The following is a 21,346-nucleotide window of genomic DNA, read 5'->3' on the forward strand; positions in this document are numbered from 1 at the left end:
TAACATGATTATTTCTAATGAGGGAGGCCCCCTAAAATACATGGGATGTAAACATCTCCAGTGTCTCCACTAACACCATTCCTCGAATCTATACAGGGTTTAACCATCACAGATCATGCTATATTTGTAAATTAAAATGTTCTACACTTCTGGATCAGAAACTGTAAATGTGAACTTTTTTGGGTTTCATTTACTTTAATGTTTTACATTTGACTGCCATCTTTATGTGTTAGTTTTCTGTTTACAGGCGTTTAGTGCAGCAAGGCATTTGCATTGAATGTGTGATTGTTCTCTTATTACTGTAGTTTCACTTTTTGGTATCATGTGACGAATCAGGCGATTGTCCCTTCTAACCAGAGGGGAGCCTCTCCTTGTGAGACTAGGGAGGTGAACCTGCTATGCAATATTTCCCCTAGAAGTGGCGGAAAGCGGGATCTCGCCGAGAGAGACTCCCATCTTGGGGATCGGGACTCCTGTTATGATAAGCAGCTCCATTTGTATCTCCCTCAAGGGACAAATAAGGAAACCTCTACCTCACCAGAATCCTTCTACAACTATTATTGAGGTATCGCTACTGAGGAGTGTCCATTTGGGACTGACACGCGTAAGCCCCAAAGAGTAATAAAGAATGAGAAACTGCCTGACACTGAAACGAGGAAGCCCAATGGATTGAAGCAGAGCCTGGTCCAAACACAAAGGAAGGGCTATGGCTGGAACTTCGGGAAGCCTCAATGTGGTTGTATAAAGATGGGAGTAGCAAAGTTAACATGGAGAAGAGACCAGGGAGATTTGAACGGGTTGTGTGGAGACAGAGAGGCTAGTCTCTCGTCTATCGAGAAGAACGGGTGTCCAAGAAACAACTGAGGGTAGAGAGCCTACTGAGAGGCTCTGCCACAGACTAGCATCCCAGGACGGATTTTCTCTAAGGAGGACCCAGTCAGAGGTCGAAGAGAGCGGAGAAACATCTCTGAACTAACTTTCTGCATGGAGGTGCCCCATTGGCGGTATCGGCGGAAGAAACAAATGAGAGAAGCACTGTTACCTCACATACAGTGAACAAGGGAGAGAAGGGGAGAAAAGCCTTCTCCAAGCAAGAAGCACCATCCAAGAAGTTTGGCGAGCCATAGTGTGGGGCAGTTTGAAGGAAAGCCTAAAACCATCCTACACTGAACCAACGAAGTAGTAAGACCGGATGCCAACCCAGTGATGCAAACCCATACCCAGGAAGATAATGGGAAGTGCGGGAGACCCAGGGAGAGGGGTGGCTATGCAGAGCGGCTATACCTTAATTGGCAAGACAATAAGAAGAGAACCCATACTCATCCCAGTAGTAACAGAGACAATAAGAGGAATGAGAATTACTATGAGACCCCCTCATTCTTGTCTCAGTAGTGCCGAGAAACCCAAGAACTGTGAAAATAACCAAGGGACTATTTATGCTCATCCCCATAATATCGAAGAGCATAAAAGGAGTGAATCCAAACCCTTGGTACATTACACAGATCTCAGTCGAGAAATGGAGAAACCAGGAGATATAGGATTTAGTCTCTTGGTGCAAGAACCCGTACTACTAGGACAGATAGACAAAGAGACTGTTAACAGGAACCAGACAGAGGAATGTACTGCTCAGCAACCTTGAGGATGGTATAAAACCAAAGGAGCAAGAGATATTATTCAAAAGATAATGGGGTTCAATACCCCCATAGAACGAACTTGAAGTAATCTAAAACGATTATCCAACAGGACATGGACAAGTCTACAAAAGAACTGAACCAACTTGTGGAAAAGATGAATAGCCGAGTGCTACTTAAATATTGCATATTAAAACGGAATAGGTCTAATGGGAAGTGAACTTTCCAACGCCAGGAGATGGGAGTCCTTCTCCTGGTCTTAAGTTGTTAAGAATTAGTGGTAGGGTCAGGAAAAGTTAGTTTTGGGTCTGAGGACAGACTCTTGTTTTGGACTAGTACACTGATGGCGAGTTACCTAGTTTTAGTTGTTAGGTAGCGCTACCCTTAGATTAGGGAAAGTTGTGACTTTTCTCTTTCATTTTAATAAACACAGTTGAAACATGATGTACCCAGGTCTGTCTGATCCTTCATACCTGCAACGCTTACTTAATTTTGTAGTCCTACATTTATCGGTAGGGCATCTGTGATTGGGCGCTTTTTTGTTATGAATTAACACACTTTGGATGTCATGAATTTTAAAAGTAGGGCAGTATTGTATCACTTTCATGACAGCAACCGGAAATCCAGAAGTGTTCTGAATAATTGACGTTTTTAAAAATCCTTAGTTTGGTTGCCCTTCTGTAATTTGCCAACCCTGACCAATCCCATTTTCCATACCCTCACCCACTTCAACCCACTTTTCAAACTAATGGTTCAGTAAGTCATGATTTGGGATCTTGTCTGGTAGACCATTTTTTGTTGTACACTCTTCTAACAGATCTAATCCCCAAACCTGCACTTCATTTTCCAGCCCGTCTCTCGTGAGATCGCCCTTTTCGGATCTCTGATTTTACTGAGCCAAAAAGTTCGACAGCCAAAAGTATTTTTTTATTTTTTTTTTATTTTCCACAAATATATATGTGGGGGGAGGCCTCCCACAGCTCCCCCACCTTACCCATATTTGGGGGCCGAATTTATGGGAGTAGGTCATTTTGTACAATACCGCCCTTTTCATAGCAAGTGTGGTTCTCATATTCCAGACACTCTAAGGTGTTGGATTGTCTGAGGCCTCTACTTTCGCAATATTTTTTCGCTAGCATTGTGACCCTCCTAAACCAGAGCACACCACACTGAAGGGAGGTCTTGCTGATTATTCACTGCTTCCAGTTTGAATGTATCAAACCTTTTATTGATATGCCTATTACCCGCTCAATGACCCGACCAGCACTCTGCCAAAAGAAGTGTAACATGCCATATTGCCATAACGTATAGAGCAGCGACCCAGGAACCAGCACACTGTACCAGTGTTTCTGTGGCCTCTTCCGAACGTCTTCATCAGTGTCCTTTTTGACCTCCAGTATCTTCACCAGAAAACCCCTTATGCCAAGATCTATGGCAGTAGAATGTATATTAGAACCCCACTCTGACCAGTAATCCTGTTATCTTCATAACCAGTTCCCAGGACCACATCAACAGCAACCGCTCCTCTACATGAGCTGCTTCCGTCAACAATTTATTATCCAGGCTAGCAACATGTGGCTTGTTCACCATCTCTTGCAGTGTGTTTTTAAAGCTTCCACAGAGCCCATCTACTTTTCATGGCTGTCCGTATTCTCCAAATATGCATCCTTCTGTTTAATGTTCTTTTCTCAGGGTATCCGATGAAGGCCACCAATTGTCTTTGATACATTGCTAATCCATTTAACCCAACATAGCATTGGATCTTTCATGGATTCACATGCTGTGAATATTCCCCATCGTCTGACTGGGAACCTCGGTCATTTTTAAAATAGCATTTTCCCATGGAAAACTTCGACACTTTTTTTGGGTGCTTAGCCACCACCCAATAGGACGTAGGGTATAAATAGCCCCTCCCCCATGGCTTCCCTTCAGATTTCAACCATCTCCAAAGTGTTGGGATCACCTCATGCTCGTTCTGATTCTACACGTGTGGTGTATTGTGATGTTTTTCTGCGATGTCTTCAGGAAAGGCTTTGTTTCGGCCCAGCACGACATGCGGGCTGAAGAAAGTGTATGGGGGGGATGGGCAGATGCATTGCATATATTGCTTTTACCCTCATCACTCTGTCGATTCCTCCGAAATCTATAAAAGATTCTCTCAGAAAACACTTGAGGACCGCAATCGGCGGTTGGTGTGTTGGCTGAATGAGGGTACCTACCCCTCATCTGAGGTGGGGGTTGGTTCGTAGCCTGGCTTCTGAGAGACCTGTTCAAGCAGTTCCTCGCTGGTCCGTGTCGGCTGAACCACCGGCTAAGAAGTCTCGGCCTTCTGGTACAGAAAAGAGTGGTTGTGCCTCTCTGGGCAAACACCTGCCGAAGAGGGCACCGTCGTCTTCCAAGCATGGTCATTCGGACCAGTCCCGTGGGTCAGAGGGAAGGCCCGAAAAGTTATCTCCCCTAGTAAAACAAGGACTCTTCGAAACACTCCTCGTCAGGAGACCATCGTAGGTCATCCTCCAGTAGAGCCATCGAAGCATCGATCCGGTGGGACCAAGCAGGCGTCATCGCCTGAGAAAACTACGCCACAGGTGGCCGTTCCAACTACGTCATCGTCGACGGCAGTCCCGTCAACTGTTTCGCTGCCAACTACAGTGTCTGCCTCCACAATTGTGTCTTCGGCTCTGTCGCCTGCGATTGAAAAAGACCTGAGGTTCTCGTCGATGGACAGGTTGCAACAAACAGGTGGGGCATGGCAGCCTTCAGCTTTTGAGGCTCTTCTACCTGCCACTCTTCTACAGCATGAGACAGCTCTTTCAGTGGAGGATGAACGGGAGCCGGTGGTGAAGCCGTCGGACCTTGGCTTGCAGTGTGTTGGCCCTTCAACGTCGATGGGGGATGGGGGATCCGGTCATTTTTTTCAAATGCATTTTTTAAAAATGCAATTATCTCAAATATTGTTTTTTTTACTTTTTTGGGGTTTTGGAAGTAAAAAAAAGTGTTAAAAAAACGGGTCTAGGGGAACCCCCCCCATTAAAAATAAATAAATAAACATTAAAAAACATTTTTTCGACAGTGTTTTCGAGATAATGGCATTCGAAAACATGTCATTCGAAAAAATCGCTATAAACCGTCGATGGGAGTAGACTCTGGTCCATCCAGTTACCTGCTGGCGAACCCGGAGGCGATGTTGTCACTCCAGGTCCTGTCTACACTACAGTCCTTGCTTGGTCAACTAGATTCCAGATTGCCTCCTTCGAATGTAGCTCCAGTGGGGTCTATCGTCGACGCTCCAGATGTTCCTCTGCGTTCGACAAGTGCAACTGCGTTGCCACCACCTCTGCCAATAAGCGAAGAGTGCCATCATTCCCATCCTGAAGAGGCTGAACTGCCAGACTCTGATTCGGACTGTGTACCTAGAGACACAATGTCTAATGGCTCTTTGTCGCCGTCGAGAGATCCTGCGTGGGATTCAGATGTGGAAATGGAAACGCCTCGTAGTCCAGCACAGCCATCGCCTCCTGATGATGTGTGGGCTTTCCACGACATGATGGCAAAGGCTTGTATAGTGATAGTGACGCCAGAAGACAGGATGCCTTCGGAAAGAAGGTTTTTTACTGTGGGAGCGACGACGGTGAAGGCAGCTAATTCGTTGGCAATCATGGCTCGCTACGATCGCGAGATGTGGCATCGGCTGGCCACTCTGTTGGAACACCTGCCTGAGGAACACCGTAAAGCTGCCATGCTGTTGGTGCGTGATGGTGAGGAGGCGTCGAATCACAGTATCAACATTGCTGTGGATTTAGAGGAATCTGCTTTCAAACAGATTAACCATGGTGTGGTGCTACGTCGACAAGCCTGGCTTAAGTGCACAGACTTTCGCCCAGAGGTACATTATAAAGTTTTGGACATGCCTTGTGAAGGGGAGCAAGTGTTTGGGGAGGAAATTGATGAGGCCCTCAAGGGTATGAAGGAGGACTCTGACACGGCAAAATCACTGGGGGCTCTGCAGAGTGGATGCTCGTTTCGCCCCTTTCGTGGGGCGTCTGGGATCACCCGTTTGCTTCCTCCAGGGATCGAGGTTACGGTTGGTCTGGATACTACAGGGGTTTAGACGGTCGGCGCAATCGACGCAAAAGAGCCGAGACTTTCAGGCATCCAGGAGGAGAGGGGGACAGGCCTCTTCCTCTCAAGGTGGACCAACTAAGTCACAACAATGACTGTCTTTGGAGAAATGCGCTGGGGGCCAGAGTAGCACTACACGTGGACAAATGGGGCAAGATTACATCAGACCACTGGGTATTGGACACAGTGTGGTTGGGCCACTCTCTAGAGTTCAAGGGCTCACTGGTTCCCATTCCTCCTGTGTATACTGTTCAACCTCATCTACACATTTTACAGCAGGAGGTTGTACAGAAAGGGCTATAGAATTAGTTACAATGGCCAAGAGAGGCCAGGGAGTTTACTCCTGTTACTTTGTGGTGAAGAAACCCCAACAGCAAGTGGCGACCCATTCTGGACCTTCGGGCGTTGAACAAGACTCTGCAATGCCTGAAGTTTAAGATGCTCACACTTCAGGAAGTCATTCGGTCGGTACAGCCGGGCAAATTTCTGGCCTCGTTGGATTTGCAGGATGCATAGTTCCACATCCCCATGCGTCGACGACACCGCAAGTTCCTACGGTTTGTAGTAGGTCAAGATCATTACCAGTTGCGAGTGCTTCCTTTCGGTTTAAAATCGTCCCCCACGATGTTTAGGAAATGCTTGGCACCGGTGGCGGCATGGCTCCGACGAGAAGGTCATCACATCCACCCTTACTAGGACGACTGGCTGGTAAGGGGCTTGTCTCCGGGAGCAACGCAGGCAAGTCTCGATGCTACCATGCAGCTGTTGCAACGACTGGGCTTCAACGTCAACTTTGAGAAGTCCTTTCTATCTCCCGCCAAGGACTTGGTGTTTCTGGGAGCAGAATTTGAGACTCATCTAGGCCTGGTGAGGCCCTCGGTGTAGAGAATTCAGAGGCTCAGGCAGAAAATGGCAGAGTGGAAAGTCAGTACAAAGGTGTCGGTCAGGAAATACATGTCACTGCTGGGAGCCATGGCGTCCTGCATTCCGTTGGTGAAGAACTGTCGTCTCTTCATGCGTTCCTTGCCGCGACCGGTGGGCTCAGAGTCACGGATCGTGGTCCGACAAGGTGGAGGTCAACAGCGACTTAGTGGAAGCTCTTCGATGGTGGCAATGCTCCAACAATCTGGAAAGGGCATGCCGTTGCTATATCTGGAGTTTCAGGTGACAATTGTGACGGACGCCTCTCAAACAGGGTGGGGGGCGCATCTCGAGGACTCCCAGGTCCAAGGTCTATGGTCTCAGGTGGAGTCCAGGTTTCACATCAATGTGCTCAAACTGAGAGCGGTACGTTGGGCCCTGAAATTGTTTCTGCCGCGCATACGCAGTTTCGTGGTGAGGGTGTTGATGGACAATACCACCACAATGTTTTACCTCAGGAAACAGGAGGCACTCATTCCAGAGTGCTTTCGAAAGAAGCTCAAGAACTTTGGCATTGGGCTCTGTTACACAACATCAGTATTGTAGCGTTTCACCTGCCGGGAGTGATGAATGTGCAGGCAGACTCGCTCAGCAAGGAGGTGAGCCAGCTTCACGAATGGCAGCTGAAGGAACAACAGGTGTCTGTGATCTTCCGGAAATGGGGTTGTCCTTCGTTGGATCTCTTCGCCACGCGGGAGAACAAGAAGTGCAAGGAGTTTGCCAGCAGATGGGCTCAGCCCGGGTCTCTAGGGGGTGCGTTGTCGTTCCCGTGGACAGACCGGTTCGCTTACGCATTTCCTCATTTTCCACTCATTCGTCGGACCCTCCAGTGGATTCGGAGATACCCATACCGTGTGATTCTGGTGGCCCCGTACTGGGTCAGGCAGCTGTGATTCTCGGATCTACTTCATCTATCTGTGGCGGAGCCGGTTCGGTTGCAAGTGATGCTGGACCTTCTGTCTCAGGACAAGGGCGCTGTCTGGCACCACGATCCAGGGTCTCTCAGCCTGACGGCTTGGCTCCTAATTTCTCTGAGTTTGGCCTGCTGAACATTTCTGGTGACAGTCGCAGCGTTTTGGAGGCGGCTAGAGCTCCGTCCACGAATGTCTCCTATGCGTGTAAATGGAAAAGGTTTTGTGTGTTGTGTAAGAGCCAGCCTATGGTGGACCCTTTGAACATTTCACCGGAACAAGTACTACCCTATTTATTGCACTTGGCAAATAAGGGCTTGGCGTTCTCCTCCATAAAAGTATACTTGGTAGCAATTTCTAGATTCACTCGGAAGCGGCATGCTATGCCTTTGTTTAGTGATCGTCTCATCAAGCATTTTCTGAAGGGGTTATTTCAAAACTTTCCTCCAGTCAAGAAGTTCCCTCTGGGGTGGAGCCTCAATGTGGTTCTGTCAGGTCTGATGAGGCTCCCGTTTGAACCTCTGTCGTCAACACCTTTGCAGTTTTTGTCGTGGAAGGTGGCATTTTTAGTAGCCATTACTTCGCCAAGAAGAATATGAGTTGCAAGCTCTGGTGGTGGATCCTCCATACTTACGGTTCTTCAAGGACAAGGTGGTGTTGGCCACTAACCCGCACTTTATTCCAAAAGTGCCAACCACTTTTCAGAAACTTTCTTCCATTGTGCTACCATCGTTCTTTGCTTCTGCTTCCACGTCGGCAGAGAGAGCGTTGCATACGCTGGATGTGAAAAGAGCATTGAAATTTCATCTGAGTCGTACTCGGGAGTTCAGACTTTCTAAACAACTGTTTGTGGCAAGGACTGTCTCGCTGGGTGTCATCGGTTATCTCAATCTGCCACACTAAGGCGGGAAAGCCTTTGGAGAGACGTCCTAAGGTACATTCAATGAGGTCCACGGCTTCGTCGGCGGCATTATGGTCAGGGATTCCGCTGGTGGACATTTGCCAGGCGGCCGCCTGGTCGGTGCCGCATACCTTTACTCGACATTACTACCTGGAACAGCAGCATGGTGTAGATGTACAAGTGGGACGTGCAGTCCTGCAACGCCTGTTTCAATAAGGTAAGCCCCTCAGCTTCGAGGTATCTATTTGAACGTTATCACTGCTGTTTTTTTTTTCTGGTCTCGTGTGTGTAATTCTGTGATGTATTGGTTTGCATTGCACACCTCCATGCATGATTGATACTGCTATGTAATCTATTCACAGCATGTGAATCCATGAAAGATCCAATGCTGGAGAAGGGAGTAGTTTCTTACCTGTAACTCCATTTCTCCAGCATTGGTATCTTTCATGGATCCACATGCGCCCGCCGGCCTCCCCTGCATGCAAACCTGGTACGGTTCCTCTTCTTTGGAGGTTAAAATCTGAAGGTAAGCCGTGGGGGTGGGGCTATTTATACCCTACGTCCTATTGGGTGGTGGCTAAGCACCCAAAAAGACGTTGAAAGGACACTAAAGTGTCGAGGTTTTCCATGACTGAGTTTCCCAGCCTGACGACGGGGAATATTCACAGCATGTGAATCCATTAAAGATACCAACGCTGAAGAAATGGAGTTCCAGGTAAGAAACTACGTCCTTACTTAGAGCAGGTGGAGTCAGTCCAGCATAATCATCAGGTTCTACCATACTGACGCTTCTGAAAATCGATACGGGCACACATCCTAATTCCAGACATCTGTACCCAGCAGTTCCTCAAAATTCTCTGAGAGCATTTCTCTCACTTTAAGACATTGTGGAGGCCAAGGACTGTGCCATGCTGGCCCAACTTCTACTGCCTCAGCGTCAGCCTACACAACATCATCATTCTCTTCAAGTTACCTGAAAACGTTTCCAGGGCAGTAGGCAATGTGTTCCCTTTCAATCTCTGGCAGTCCAAGAACTCCCTAGTCTCTGAGTCCCAATCCCAACGGGTTTAGTTAAAATAGAAACTCATTAATTTCTAAGTTCGTCTGCACCTCTGCACCTGTTGTCTACTAATTGACATGATTCCCAATAGGAAATTAAAATTAGCCTTAGTTTCCCGTGGCTTTTGTATTTCATGTAATAGGTACTCTTCTTTGTTCCCTTTAGACTCAAAATAATTACATTATTATTATTTCTGAATTTTTAAAGTGCAGCTAAGACCTTGAGGTATCTTGGTGCTGGGGGACAAAGCCCCTCCCAAGGGTGGGGGTCTCAGTTACAGTAACAACGATAGTCTGCACAGAAGAACCAAGTGGTCTAGTGAAATAAAAAGGTTTTCAGAGCCTTTCTAAAGGCATGAGGTCACTGCTCGCCCGCAGAGAAAAAAGCAGCGAGTTCCACAGCTGGGAAGCAGCCACTGAGAAGGCTCTTCCCCCCAATGGTGGCTCTGGAAAAGTGGGGGACCGTCAGCAGTAAGAAATTGGCTGAACAAAGGTTCCTCAGGGGAGTGTACTTGATACAATTCTTCTGAAGTTATAGGGCTCCTTCCCCATAGTATTCCTGATGGACAATACTCATGGACTTGAACTTAATTTGCGCCTCCACAGGGAGGCAGTGGAGGCTTCCGGAGCAGAACATTTAGGATGACCGGCAGCCAAATGAGCTGCAGAATTCTGAAGTACCTTCAGACGCTGTATCAAAAATGTTGGCTGAAAAAGCAGTTGCAGTAGTCTAAGGTCCCAGCAATATTCGCTGAGACGACAACACTATGCGGACCCACTGGGATGAACTGGTAAATCTTCCTCCGAATCTTCAATTTAAGGTGTCCAGAATGACACCTAGTGGCAACCTACGGAGCCACCGACTGGGACGATGCCATTTTAATCCCTACATTCTTAACAACTGGAACAAGAACCGGCAAAGGACCAAGTGAAGAATGTCAGTAATCGGCAGTCCAAATCCTCTGAGCTGAAGCAGAACGCTCCAGGACTACGATTTCAGTTTTTCCAGCATTGCGACTGAGCCAGTTGGCATTCATACACCTGCCTATATTATCAAGGCAGTTTCTCCGTCTCGCAGCCAAAAAGTCCTGCACCTGGTCGATTCTCAGAATCAGCTGCTTGTCGTCTGCTTAGGCGTAAAACTGGTACCCACGTGCACGAATGAGTCTAGCGAGTGGAAGAACATATATATTGAATAGCAGGGCAGTGATTGCCGACCCCTGTGGAACACCACAGGTCATTTGAGATGGTGCAGACTTAAAAGGGGAGAGAGAGAGCATGTGCGATTCATTGTCATGAAAGGCTCGAAATCATGCAAGAACCAACCCTCCAACCCCAATTTCATCAAAATAAGATGTTCAACAGTGTCAAATGCTGCCACAAGATCAGCAGACCAGCTCTGCCCTGATACACCACCATGCACAAATAGTCAATCACAGAGACCAACACTGACTCTGTTCCCATAGGTGGTCTAAACCCAGGCTGAAATAGGTCTAGAACATTCTGGTGCTAGAAAAAATCTCTAAGCTAGGGGGTAATGATTGCTTCCAGGGTCTTCAGCAGAAACCTCAGCAGGGAAGTTGGGTGAAAGTTGGCTGAGTCCACAGGATCAAGTGTAGGCTTTTTCAGAATAGGAGATACCAATGCCCACTAAAGATATTCAGAAATTAACCCCCCACTCAAGGAGTTCAAAGCCACAGTCAGCATTGACTTAAACCCTGTGCCCAAGCTTTCTATAATTTTTAGCGGGATGGGGTCGGAAAGAGAAGAGGACTCTATCAATGAAACAATTCTCAAAACTTGATCCTCTGTTGCTGGGGAAAATTCAAGAAAAATGGCGCTGCCCACAATATCCCCTCCTTCCGGGAGCAGATCGATAGGCCGCTCCAGGATGCTAAGGGCACTAGAATTCCGAATCTTGGGTATTTTGTCATTCAAAAACGGTGAAAGGGTGTCATATAGGTCTTGAGTTGCTGAAATAGAGTGGCCCCCAATCTCTGAACCTGACAAATCTCTTACATCAGTCCTATGGACTGGTTTATTTTGCAAGTAAAAATGCATACTGAGAAACAGCTGATCTTGGCTTCCCCAACAGCTTTATGATAATGGAGGCGAGCCACCCCAAGGGACACTCTATGCTCTTTGCCGTAGGCTCACCTCCACTGAAGTTCGGCCTGCTTATACTGTAGTTTGAGGTTGCCTAAAAGTTGGGAAAACCATGGAGCCGATAACCTAGATGGCGTTCTCTGCTTATTTTCTGGGGCCAAAATGTCCACAGCTGTGCCAAAAGCAAAGTGCCAAGACTGGAGCAAGTCTAAATTAGGTGTGGAATTGGCATGGTTATATTGTTCCTTTATGGTAGCTAAAAGTGTATTGGTATCAACATACTTCCATGCCCGTGATGCCAATTCGGTGTTGCTCGAGAGAACATTTTCCAATGTCAGTTACTTCATGTTTGTTGAAGCCATGGCTGCTTTATTCTCTAGTGTCCTTTGTTAATGCTCTGTTCTATTCTCTCGTTTGCAGGCAGGCCCTAAGCGAGGTGACGGCAGCACTGCGGGAGCGTTTGCACCGGTGGCACCAGATCGAGATGCTCTGTGGATTCCAAGTGGTGAATAACCCTGGCATCCACGTGCTTGTAGCTGCCCTGAACATCGACCCCAGCCTGATGGGTGGCGCTCGCCAAAACCCATCTCATTTTATCATGTCGGATGACGTGGATGACATGGATGAAGATATCATGGCACCCATCTCCATGCAGTGTATGTAACTGTTGATGGCAAATGTATTCATTTTGTTTTGGGGGTTTTGTATCACCATATCCAACATGATAGCCAGGCTGTTGAGTATTATATAGCACAGGCTGAGCCCTAGCATAAAGAAACATTAAGCAATAGTATGCATGCAGAGTCATAACGTTTCTTTGTTATGTACATATACAAATGTACAGGCTTAACCAGGTTTCGAAGTAAAGATTTCATGGTAAAAAGCACTGCCTGAGGAATGAGTACTTAGTATATGGGATACTGCAAATTCTGCTTCCGCATGAGATGCAAACTATACACCTTTGTCCATAACGTATGACCCATTATACCTTACATGTCTTCTAGAGGTTTCCCAATTACTGTAATACGTCATAAAGCCAATTACAAAAAACACTTGAGTGAATGAATGTCTGTCTACTATGTCCTGTGACCTTATCACCTCCTGGTTTTGCAATTATTGTGAAGGCCCAAAAGCACACTGGATGGCTTGCTAGTTCTAATTCCCTGAAAATCAGGTGGCTTGTGAATATGATTAAGATACATTTTTACACAAACTTACCATCACCCTCATTTAATGTCACATGCGTATATTTGTGTGGCACCAGGTGACCCGACGAGTTGAGTAGAACTTGCAACAGTAGATAATCTAACCAGGCTCTTGTAGGTGTCAAGCAGCAGCCAAAAGGCTCCCACCTGCTCCCAATTAATTTGATCCTTGCTCAAATAAGACCAGCAGGAATTATCAATACCATCAATGGACTGCAAAAAAGGTGCATGTGAAGAGCACAGAAAATAAGTTCCATGTGAGCTTTGAGACGTGTCCAGAGTTATGTTGCTAGAGTGGAAGGTGAGCAGATCTAGATGTGAGATGGATTCTGAAAGTGGAGCAAAGTTTGAGTTTGGTGCAGAAGGTCTATTGAGAGTTGGACGGGCTGAGAGGAGGTTTTGAGGGGCCAGCAAGAACTTGCAAAATTCTGAAACAGAGGTAAAGTGCAGTAGAAGGCAGAACGGTGCTATGGGGTCTGTGACATTTCACAGTGCTATGAAAGCAGGCCAGGTCGCCTTAAAGAGTACACTTCAACTCTCATGTCTGTTTCTTTGCTGTAGAACTTGTTTTTTTCAAATACAAGGATGTCAAAATCATACATTGAAATTTGCAGGATCAAATAGTGGTACAGTCACAATAATCCCCCTGTGGGTAGTTCACCGAGGGAGGATCACATGGGGAAGGAAACCCCTTATGGGATTGGGGATGACTATTCTCAGGGAACGCACTATGACCCCACTTCAAAACACCCAGCCCCTTTCCCAATACCAAATCTTCCTTCCCCCTTTCTAGATACAGACAATGTGCTCTGTTGCCAAGTCAATCTGATATACTGGACAAAATTAAAATAGCCAAGAATACCAAGTATGCAACTAGTTCAATAAAAAGTACTATGAAGAAGAAGATGACTGAGAGTCCGAGGATCATTACAGAAGCAGAGTAAGAAGTCTAGCTTCTCTTGGGAGCTGGTTGGACCTAACCAGCACAACAATCCAGCGTGGGAGCTCAAAAAGAGCTCAGCTGGGAAGCAGAGGGAAAATGATCATCTGAGGTGGAACTGCGGAAGCCGTGCACGGACGAGCAGACAAGAGCTGAAAGGTGAGCCATGAGCAGAGGAGAAAGGGAACCCGGGCGTGGTCCAAGCGAAGGGCTACTCTTGACTATTGCCAAGACGAACCTCTGGGCACTCCAGGCCCTGGCAAAATACCACAAGGAGCCTACACACACACACCCGGGCAGAGTCAGATGTCTACAGAGCCGCTGCAGACCCCGCTGGTCACCCGAATGCTACTGGAGCCTTGAGAAAGAACGCAGCTGCTCGGAAAACTGTCTGGGGAAGCAAGGGGTGATGGCAGAAGCTGGAACAAGAGGGTCTGGGACCCTGAAAGGACATTGCGAGTCTAGGACCCACAACCATATGGAAGTCAAAATATATTGAAGACACGAGAATAACTAAGATTGAGAAAAAGGAATCGAATGATCGGCAGAAGAGTTAACCAAACAGATGCGATAAAGAATTGTGAGTCTGGGGACCCACACCCATATGAGAAGCTGAGAATAAAAGGGTCTGGGACCCTGATTGTAAAGGAAGCTAACAAAGAAGTTGTATGCTTGGCAGGGGAGTCTGGACCCGCACCCATATGAAAGGCAAAAGCCCCAACATAACGAAGAGTAAGAGGGTCTGGGACCCTGTGAAAGAAAGTGTGTGTCCATTAGAGGACAGTTGCTTGGCAGGAGAGTAAACCAAGCCATACAGAATATCGTAAGTCTGGGACCTGCACCCACATGAGAGGTTAAGAATAAGAGGGTCAAGAACCCTGGAACTGAAAAGCACTAATTAAAAGGAAAGCTACGCTTAGTAGGAACGTGTGCTTAGTTGGTGGTAGAAAGAACTGTGAACCTGAGACGTATATCTTTGTGAATTGACCATTGACATTTACCTAACAGGATACAGGGCTCAGAGGTCTCAAAGGAAGGAACGCAGAATAAGAAGTCTAGGGGAAAGGAGCAGCACCCTAGCCTTGGAATCCTGTATTCCGAACATTGTTTATTTCATCATTGTTTTTACCCGAGCGACTGGGGACTTTTCTGTTGGTTGAAACTACTATGAACATTTTCCTTCACGAAGATATCCTTGCATAGTTAGTTTAAATTATTAGTGTTGGGGACAATGGTAGGCTTTTGAGGCATGACATGATTTTGGACATCCTGACCGTTTCACTAGTTTTCTTTGCGTCAGGGAAACCCATCTCAACTTTAGGGCTAGGGAGGCATGTTTCCAACCTTTTCTTGACTAATAAAAGTTTATTCACAAATATATGCCACCATTGTGTCCGAGCCTTACTTCTGCACCCTTACAGAAGTCGGTCAAAAGAAAGAAGCATGTGTACCACAGTGGCCCTTGCTTTAATTTAATACTGTCCTTAGGCATTGCACAGCCAGAAACATAGCCTCTTTCAGTGCCTATCTGTCTGGTGCTACTATGTCAGACACAGTGTGTCCTCTCCACCCAAATATTAAGAGGAACATGGTTACAATGTCCAGCATAAACATTGTACAATCTGAGGTACATTTATTTTTTCAATTTTCTGCCCCTGATTTGGAGTGTATGTTTGCATGAGACACTCCAGAAGAATGGGCGTACATACTACCCTTCTCTCTCAGCAGTCAAAACAAGACTCAGGTCCCAGTTGTTTGATTAAAGTTGACGCACTGTAGTGGACAAGTAAAACCCCTTGGAAAATGGGATGCCTTCACCTCCTGAGTCAGTGATGCACAATATCAGGACCCTAATAAACTCTAGACATGCAACACAAGCATAGTGTGCAGCTACAGTCAAAATGGCCTTTTTTCTATCTCCTTCAAAACCTATGTGGTGTGACAAAGTCCTAAAGTTGTGATCTTGGGGAAGCGAGCCACAACACGCTTCATGATGCAGGCCCCATGGTAGATAGACAGATGAGCTCCCCAGTCCATCACTAGTCTTCGATGTATAGGTCTCCCACCACCCATTAGAAACATAATGATCGCTGACTTCGACTGGGCCAATTTTTGTCAAGGAACAGGCTCTAGGGGGATCCGGCTAGAAATATTGAAAACTTTGACTCCAGGTCAACAGGTAGCCCAATGCGTTGACACACTCCTGCTCCCCAGGAAGTGCAAGGCTCGAATGCTGGCTCCTTTTCCGCAAGGTGGAGCCCAACCATAATTTAGAACATTTTCTACTGATTGGGGAAAGACTTATTCACCAAACCGAGGAGCTATGACACACTTGCCCCAGCTATCTGGGAGTCTGAGCTACGCAGGAATGCTTGCATAGGTGACACATGGCAGCAGCTTTTGGTTGCATACACTTGCATTGCTGGTGTTAACATGTACCTTCATGAGACAACTCATCCCTGCCCTACTCACTGCAACTAAAGAGGAGCTTTGGAATCTGGATTTCATTGTAGCTGCCATGGCCACTCTCCAAAGTGCTGTACCACCTAGGACTAATCTTTGATAGAATATCTGCACACAGGCCCGCCCGGCAAAGAACAGATGGAAAATGGTGGTATTTCTATGGTGGGTGCCCCATCATAGTTCTTGATCAATCACTTTGGGGCCCAGTGGGCTTTTGTAGTGTACACTGAGGTTGAGGTCTATAGTAATAAATTAGACATTTGTTCTAGAAATAAGGTCAAGGCATAAGTTAATTTTGTGTTTTATCCCCAACGCATCATTTGCCACCATTCGTCTCCATTTAGCAGCAGTCTTTCTGCAGTTAAACTTCCTAGATATTGTGTTCTTAGAGTTTTTAAGGCTGGGCAAAATAGGGTTAGATGTCAGAGGGTCTCGTCTGTATCCAGATAGAACCGGCACTTGTCACCTTCGAACGTCCTGATCCTTCGGCTTTTTAGTATTTCGTTTGTATGAAATAAGTTGAAGCAGAATCTCATAAATAAGTTTCGGTGCATTTGATTTGGGAATTTCGTCAGATATTTAGGCAGACTATTGAAGGACTCCACTTCACTGCATATATTTTCAAATAGTCTGTGATGATGTCTTTGTTCTCCTGTTTCAGACCGATCTCGATTCCAGAGTTTTCTTTTCACTGCCTCTGGATTTGTTTTTAATGTTGCACAGGGGGCACCGATGTTGTCCAAGGTTTCCAAGCACTGTTTGGCCCATTCCTTCAGAGTTGGTTCATTTTTCTATCTACAATCGGATTGTAGTATCGTAAATTGTGCTGGGTTATGGTCCACGATTATTTTTGTGTAGTAGAGTGATAATGTGTTCCAAGTTATTCTCGCATTTATGGAGATCAGACCCAGTTTGTATCTCATGATGGCAATGGGGAGACATCTTGGTAGGTGAAGTATGTTTCTCCAGAACCTGTTTTCTAAGGGTGACCACAGACTGCAAAGGCAGCACAAAGCACAATCCGCACCATAAAGCAGAACTGGAACAACTTTCTGCTAATAAAATGTGATTGCCGGTATCAAAGAAAATTGACCAACTTTCTTGTGTATTATTGTGCCGTGGGCTGTCAACAGGTTTATTTTTTGACTTGATGGTGGCTACCCACGGGGAGTCGTTGGCATTTGAATTTATACACATTCTAAGGTATGTTGTTGACTCTACAAAGTTTAGTAGTTATTTCCCTAGGCACCATCTACGGAGCTGCTTCTTCCTTCCTTTTAAATTTTGCATTATCAGTGTCTCTGATTTATCAGCATTGATGCTGAAGCCGTTATGTTAGACATAGTTTTGAAGTAGATTCAATTTTCTTTGTAGACCTATTGGAGTTTGGTCTAATATAACAAGATCATCGGCATAACGGATTTGCCATATTGGTTTTCCATTGATTTTCGGTGGGAATGAGCCAGAACTTTCCAACACTTTGCCGATGTCTGATACAAACAAGTTGAACAATATCTATGCCAGTGGGTAACCTTGTTTTATGGCCCTGGTGTTTTAATCGATTTTAAAAGAGTGCCATACTTATCAATGCGATTATTTCAATACCTGTGTGTAAAACCTTGATGGCTAGCAACAGGCTTGTTGGGCACTTCATTCTTTTAATTTAGACCAAAGTAGTTCTCTGTCAATACTATCAAAATCTTGGGCTAAGTTTATGAAGGTCAGGTAGATTTTATTTCATTGTCTAGTCGCTTTGATCTTTAGTTCATTAATCGGGAATAGGTTAAGCCCAGGGCCTACTCCCTTTACAAATCCTGTTTGACGACAGTCATAATGTTGTGAGGGGTTAATCCAAGTCGTCATTTTTGTTTGTATCAATGATGCAAAGATTTTGCCTAGTACATCCAAGGGTGCAATTGGGTGATACATTTTGGGTCAGTTCTTATCCCTTTCTTGTATATAGGCCCCACAATTGCACTTTTCCATGATTTAGGTATTTCTTTATTTGCCTATATTCGGGAAAATAGAATCACCCAGAATTCAGCCCATTCTTCGGGTGCTTCTTTCAGCATTTGGTTAGTTAAACAAGCAGGGCCCGGTGCTCTGGATTTACTGGCCTTTTTCATTTTTATTAGAATATCATCTTTATCAAAATCGATTTCCCATTTGCCCACATCTGGCAATTCTGGATCTGGTGTCATTCCTTTTTTTCCTGTATAATTCGTCAAAAAGTCTGACCCATTCCTCTTCTGGCACCATGTTCTTTTGTAGTGCTAGATGTGGGTTATTTATTTTGTTTGGGAGCTGCCAGACATCTCTTGTGTTTCATTGATAGTGCTTGCATCATAATCTCTGCATCAAATTGATATGTTATGCTTTTGTGGGAGATAAGCTGTTTTTTTGTGATTCTTTTATCGGGCGAAAAGTGTTTGGTTCATCTAATCTCTTTTTGTAGCTCTCTTTTCTGTATCAATACTTCTGGGTCGTATGCATGTTTCGACTTAAAGCCAAGTCTTTGCTGTCCTTCTTGTTGTCATACGTATTGGTATAGCAAAGGTGAATACTCGACTAGCAGTTTCCCCTGCCCATTTGCTTTCCAGAGTTTCTTGGTTATTTCACACACCTCAGTTGTATTTAATCTGAGTCTGTTTATACCCGACTCTACCACTGATGATTCCCACAGATTTTGGGTGGTGGGCTTCAAAAACGTGCTATTAAGTTCCAGATGGTCGTGGTCGCTGTTCTCCATTGGGGTTACTTGGAGGGAATTTACTGTTTCTATTCCATTTTCAAAGATGAAAAAGTAATCAAATATAAGTTCTTGATAGCCTCTTCTCCAGGATGCTGGGATATCTCCTTTTATTTGGCCATTTGGAATACAAATGCCTCTTGCTTCCATTTCTTCTATCCATATCTGCGCTGTGTTTGCTCTAGCATCTATTTTGATGTGTTCTTTGTTTTTGATCTTTTTGTCTATGCCTGATCAGTCAATGTTCAAGTCACCACATATCAGTATGGTTGGATTAATTGTTGAAAGGTTGATTTGGTCGAGCAGGCTAGTTATTTGGTTGATGTATTGGTTGGAGCCTGTTGCATTATGTGGCCAATAGAGATTCATAATTGCCATTGTTTTTTTTTCGTGTCCTTCGAGTTTTGGCATACTTCAAGTAGTCACTTGTATGTATGGATTTGGATTTTCAATTGATTTTCACCTTACGGCCTATCGTCAGTTTTTTTCATAAGAGTTAGTAGTCCCACCATTGGACAGCCATTTTTGCCTTTTATTGCAGGATTCAAGTATGTGTCAAAGCCCTGCGCATTTGGAGGATCAAGTAGCCACGTTTCTTGCAAACATAAGATTTAGAATCAATTTAAATTGTTATCGTTATTGGATTACAAATTAACAAGCCCCCTGGTATTCCATGATCCAAATAGAATCGTTGTCTCATGTTGCAATTTCTGGCATTGGCTCTTTTTTTATTGATATAGTTGAGATAAACATAAACTTTTCAATTTGTTTTGTTATTTATTCATTATGATTACAAAGAAAAAACAAAAATAGCATCACATTTTTCTCATTTAACAAAGGACATAATTCATGTACACATTTCTAAACGACACTCATATTAAGATTAAACAAACAAAATAGAATGACTAAAAAACCTAAAATCATGCTATCCACTAGCTCTTGTTTCCTGTACAAAGAGCCTCTGCTGACCAGCTCCACATTTCATATTTGTGATAGTTGTTTTATACTTCAGAGTAAATTCAGTGACTCTGGACCATTGTGCGTGATTGTTTACTTCTGTCTTTCTGGTGGATTGTTCAAACTCACTTTGTGGTGGTGTTCTGCCATCCATTTCTTGTATTCTTATCAGAGGTTGTTCTTCTCTAATGTAATGTTTGGGTCTTTCATCTTCGGCTGGACCGTGTCGAGAGTCTGTGATGTCAAACCCTAATGGCAGCAGAAACTGTGAATTGCATAACATTTTGGAAGGTATATGTAGTCTGACCCAATCATGTTGTTTATCTTCGGTGAATTCTACCACCGCAATATCATCTGATTCTGTGGCACATAATGATGGTAAATGATGCAGTAAGCGTGGCACATTTTCTCGGTTCAAAATCAGTCCGTCGTTCACTACCAAAATCCATTCCAGTATGAGTTGGTTGTTTTGAGAGTGATGTTTTTTACGGACACGTTCTTGGTATGATCAGTGCTTCTGTTCTTCTATTCTCCCTTTTTCCTTGATCTGCTGGTAATGAAGGGTGAAATTGGTGGCGAGATTTTCATCTCACCTGATTGTCTCTGAAATTTAGGAACCCTGGCCGCCCGCTGTTGCTCTTCACACAATGTTGTATCATAATGGGGGCTACTCTCATGTAGGCGTTCTTCACGCATTTTATTCAATTAGTTTTCTTTTCTAAGACAAGGTGAGAAAGCAGTCCATTGGAGGAAGATTGTGGTTTTCTTCTACCACTACTCTGCAATTTAAGCTCCCAAGAGCCTCAGCTTCTTCAGAAACTGTCGGTGCTTTTGAGCTCACCACTATCTTGTTATCCCGATCTGTTTTCTCATCTTCTCCTTCGATATCTTCTCATCTTCTCCGTCGATATCTTCTGAGACCACTTTGCGTGTCGTCAAATTCAGCAGGTTAACATATCATTTCAGTTATTCAAGCAGACTGATGGCTTTTCACTCACCTGTCGGCTATTAGGATCTTGTTTGTTCTTTGCTGTGTTTGTTGTTGCAACCTTTTCTCTAATAGTGGTTTCCTCTGATTCTATCGAACAGATTTTTAAATTTCTAGAAGTTTCCGTGAGCCGTTATGTTTATTGTGTTTCTCCTTTGTAATGCTTTTAGATTTCATGACTTGAGTGAGTTTATTTTTGCTAGTAACCAGTTGTAATTTGCTGATACTTTGAAAAATTGGGTGGGTAGCTGCGACTGGCTTGCTTTCTTATTGATTTTGGCGGAGTGTTTAAATCAATTGGATTTCCCACTATTCTATCAGCTTCTGCAGAGTTCGACGGTTCATAAGGTCCAGTTTTTCCATTACAATGTTTTTTTCCAGGTTTCGCTCCCT

The 21,346-nt window shown here is 44.9% G+C and overlaps 1 protein-coding gene across 8 annotated transcripts in view; it reads left to right on the forward strand.

Moving 5' to 3' along the window:
* Positions 1 to 21,346, forward strand: part of STIM1 (stromal interaction molecule 1) — a 591,802-nt gene that overhangs the window by 499,136 nt on the left and 71,320 nt on the right. For all 8 annotated transcript variants that reach the window (XM_069640356.1, XM_069640358.1, XM_069640357.1 and 5 more), the window contains one exon: positions 12,072 to 12,307. In XM_069640356.1, the coding sequence (XP_069496457.1) occupies positions 12,072 to 12,307 (236 nt within the window). The remainder of the gene's footprint in view (positions 1 to 12,071; positions 12,308 to 21,346) is intronic.

Source organism: Ambystoma mexicanum, chromosome 7q (genome assembly GCF_040938575.1).
Source record: "Ambystoma mexicanum isolate Mex_15411 chromosome 7q, UKY_AmexF1_1, whole genome shotgun sequence".
Taxonomy (NCBI): Eukaryota; Metazoa; Chordata; class Amphibia; order Caudata; family Ambystomatidae; genus Ambystoma; species Ambystoma mexicanum.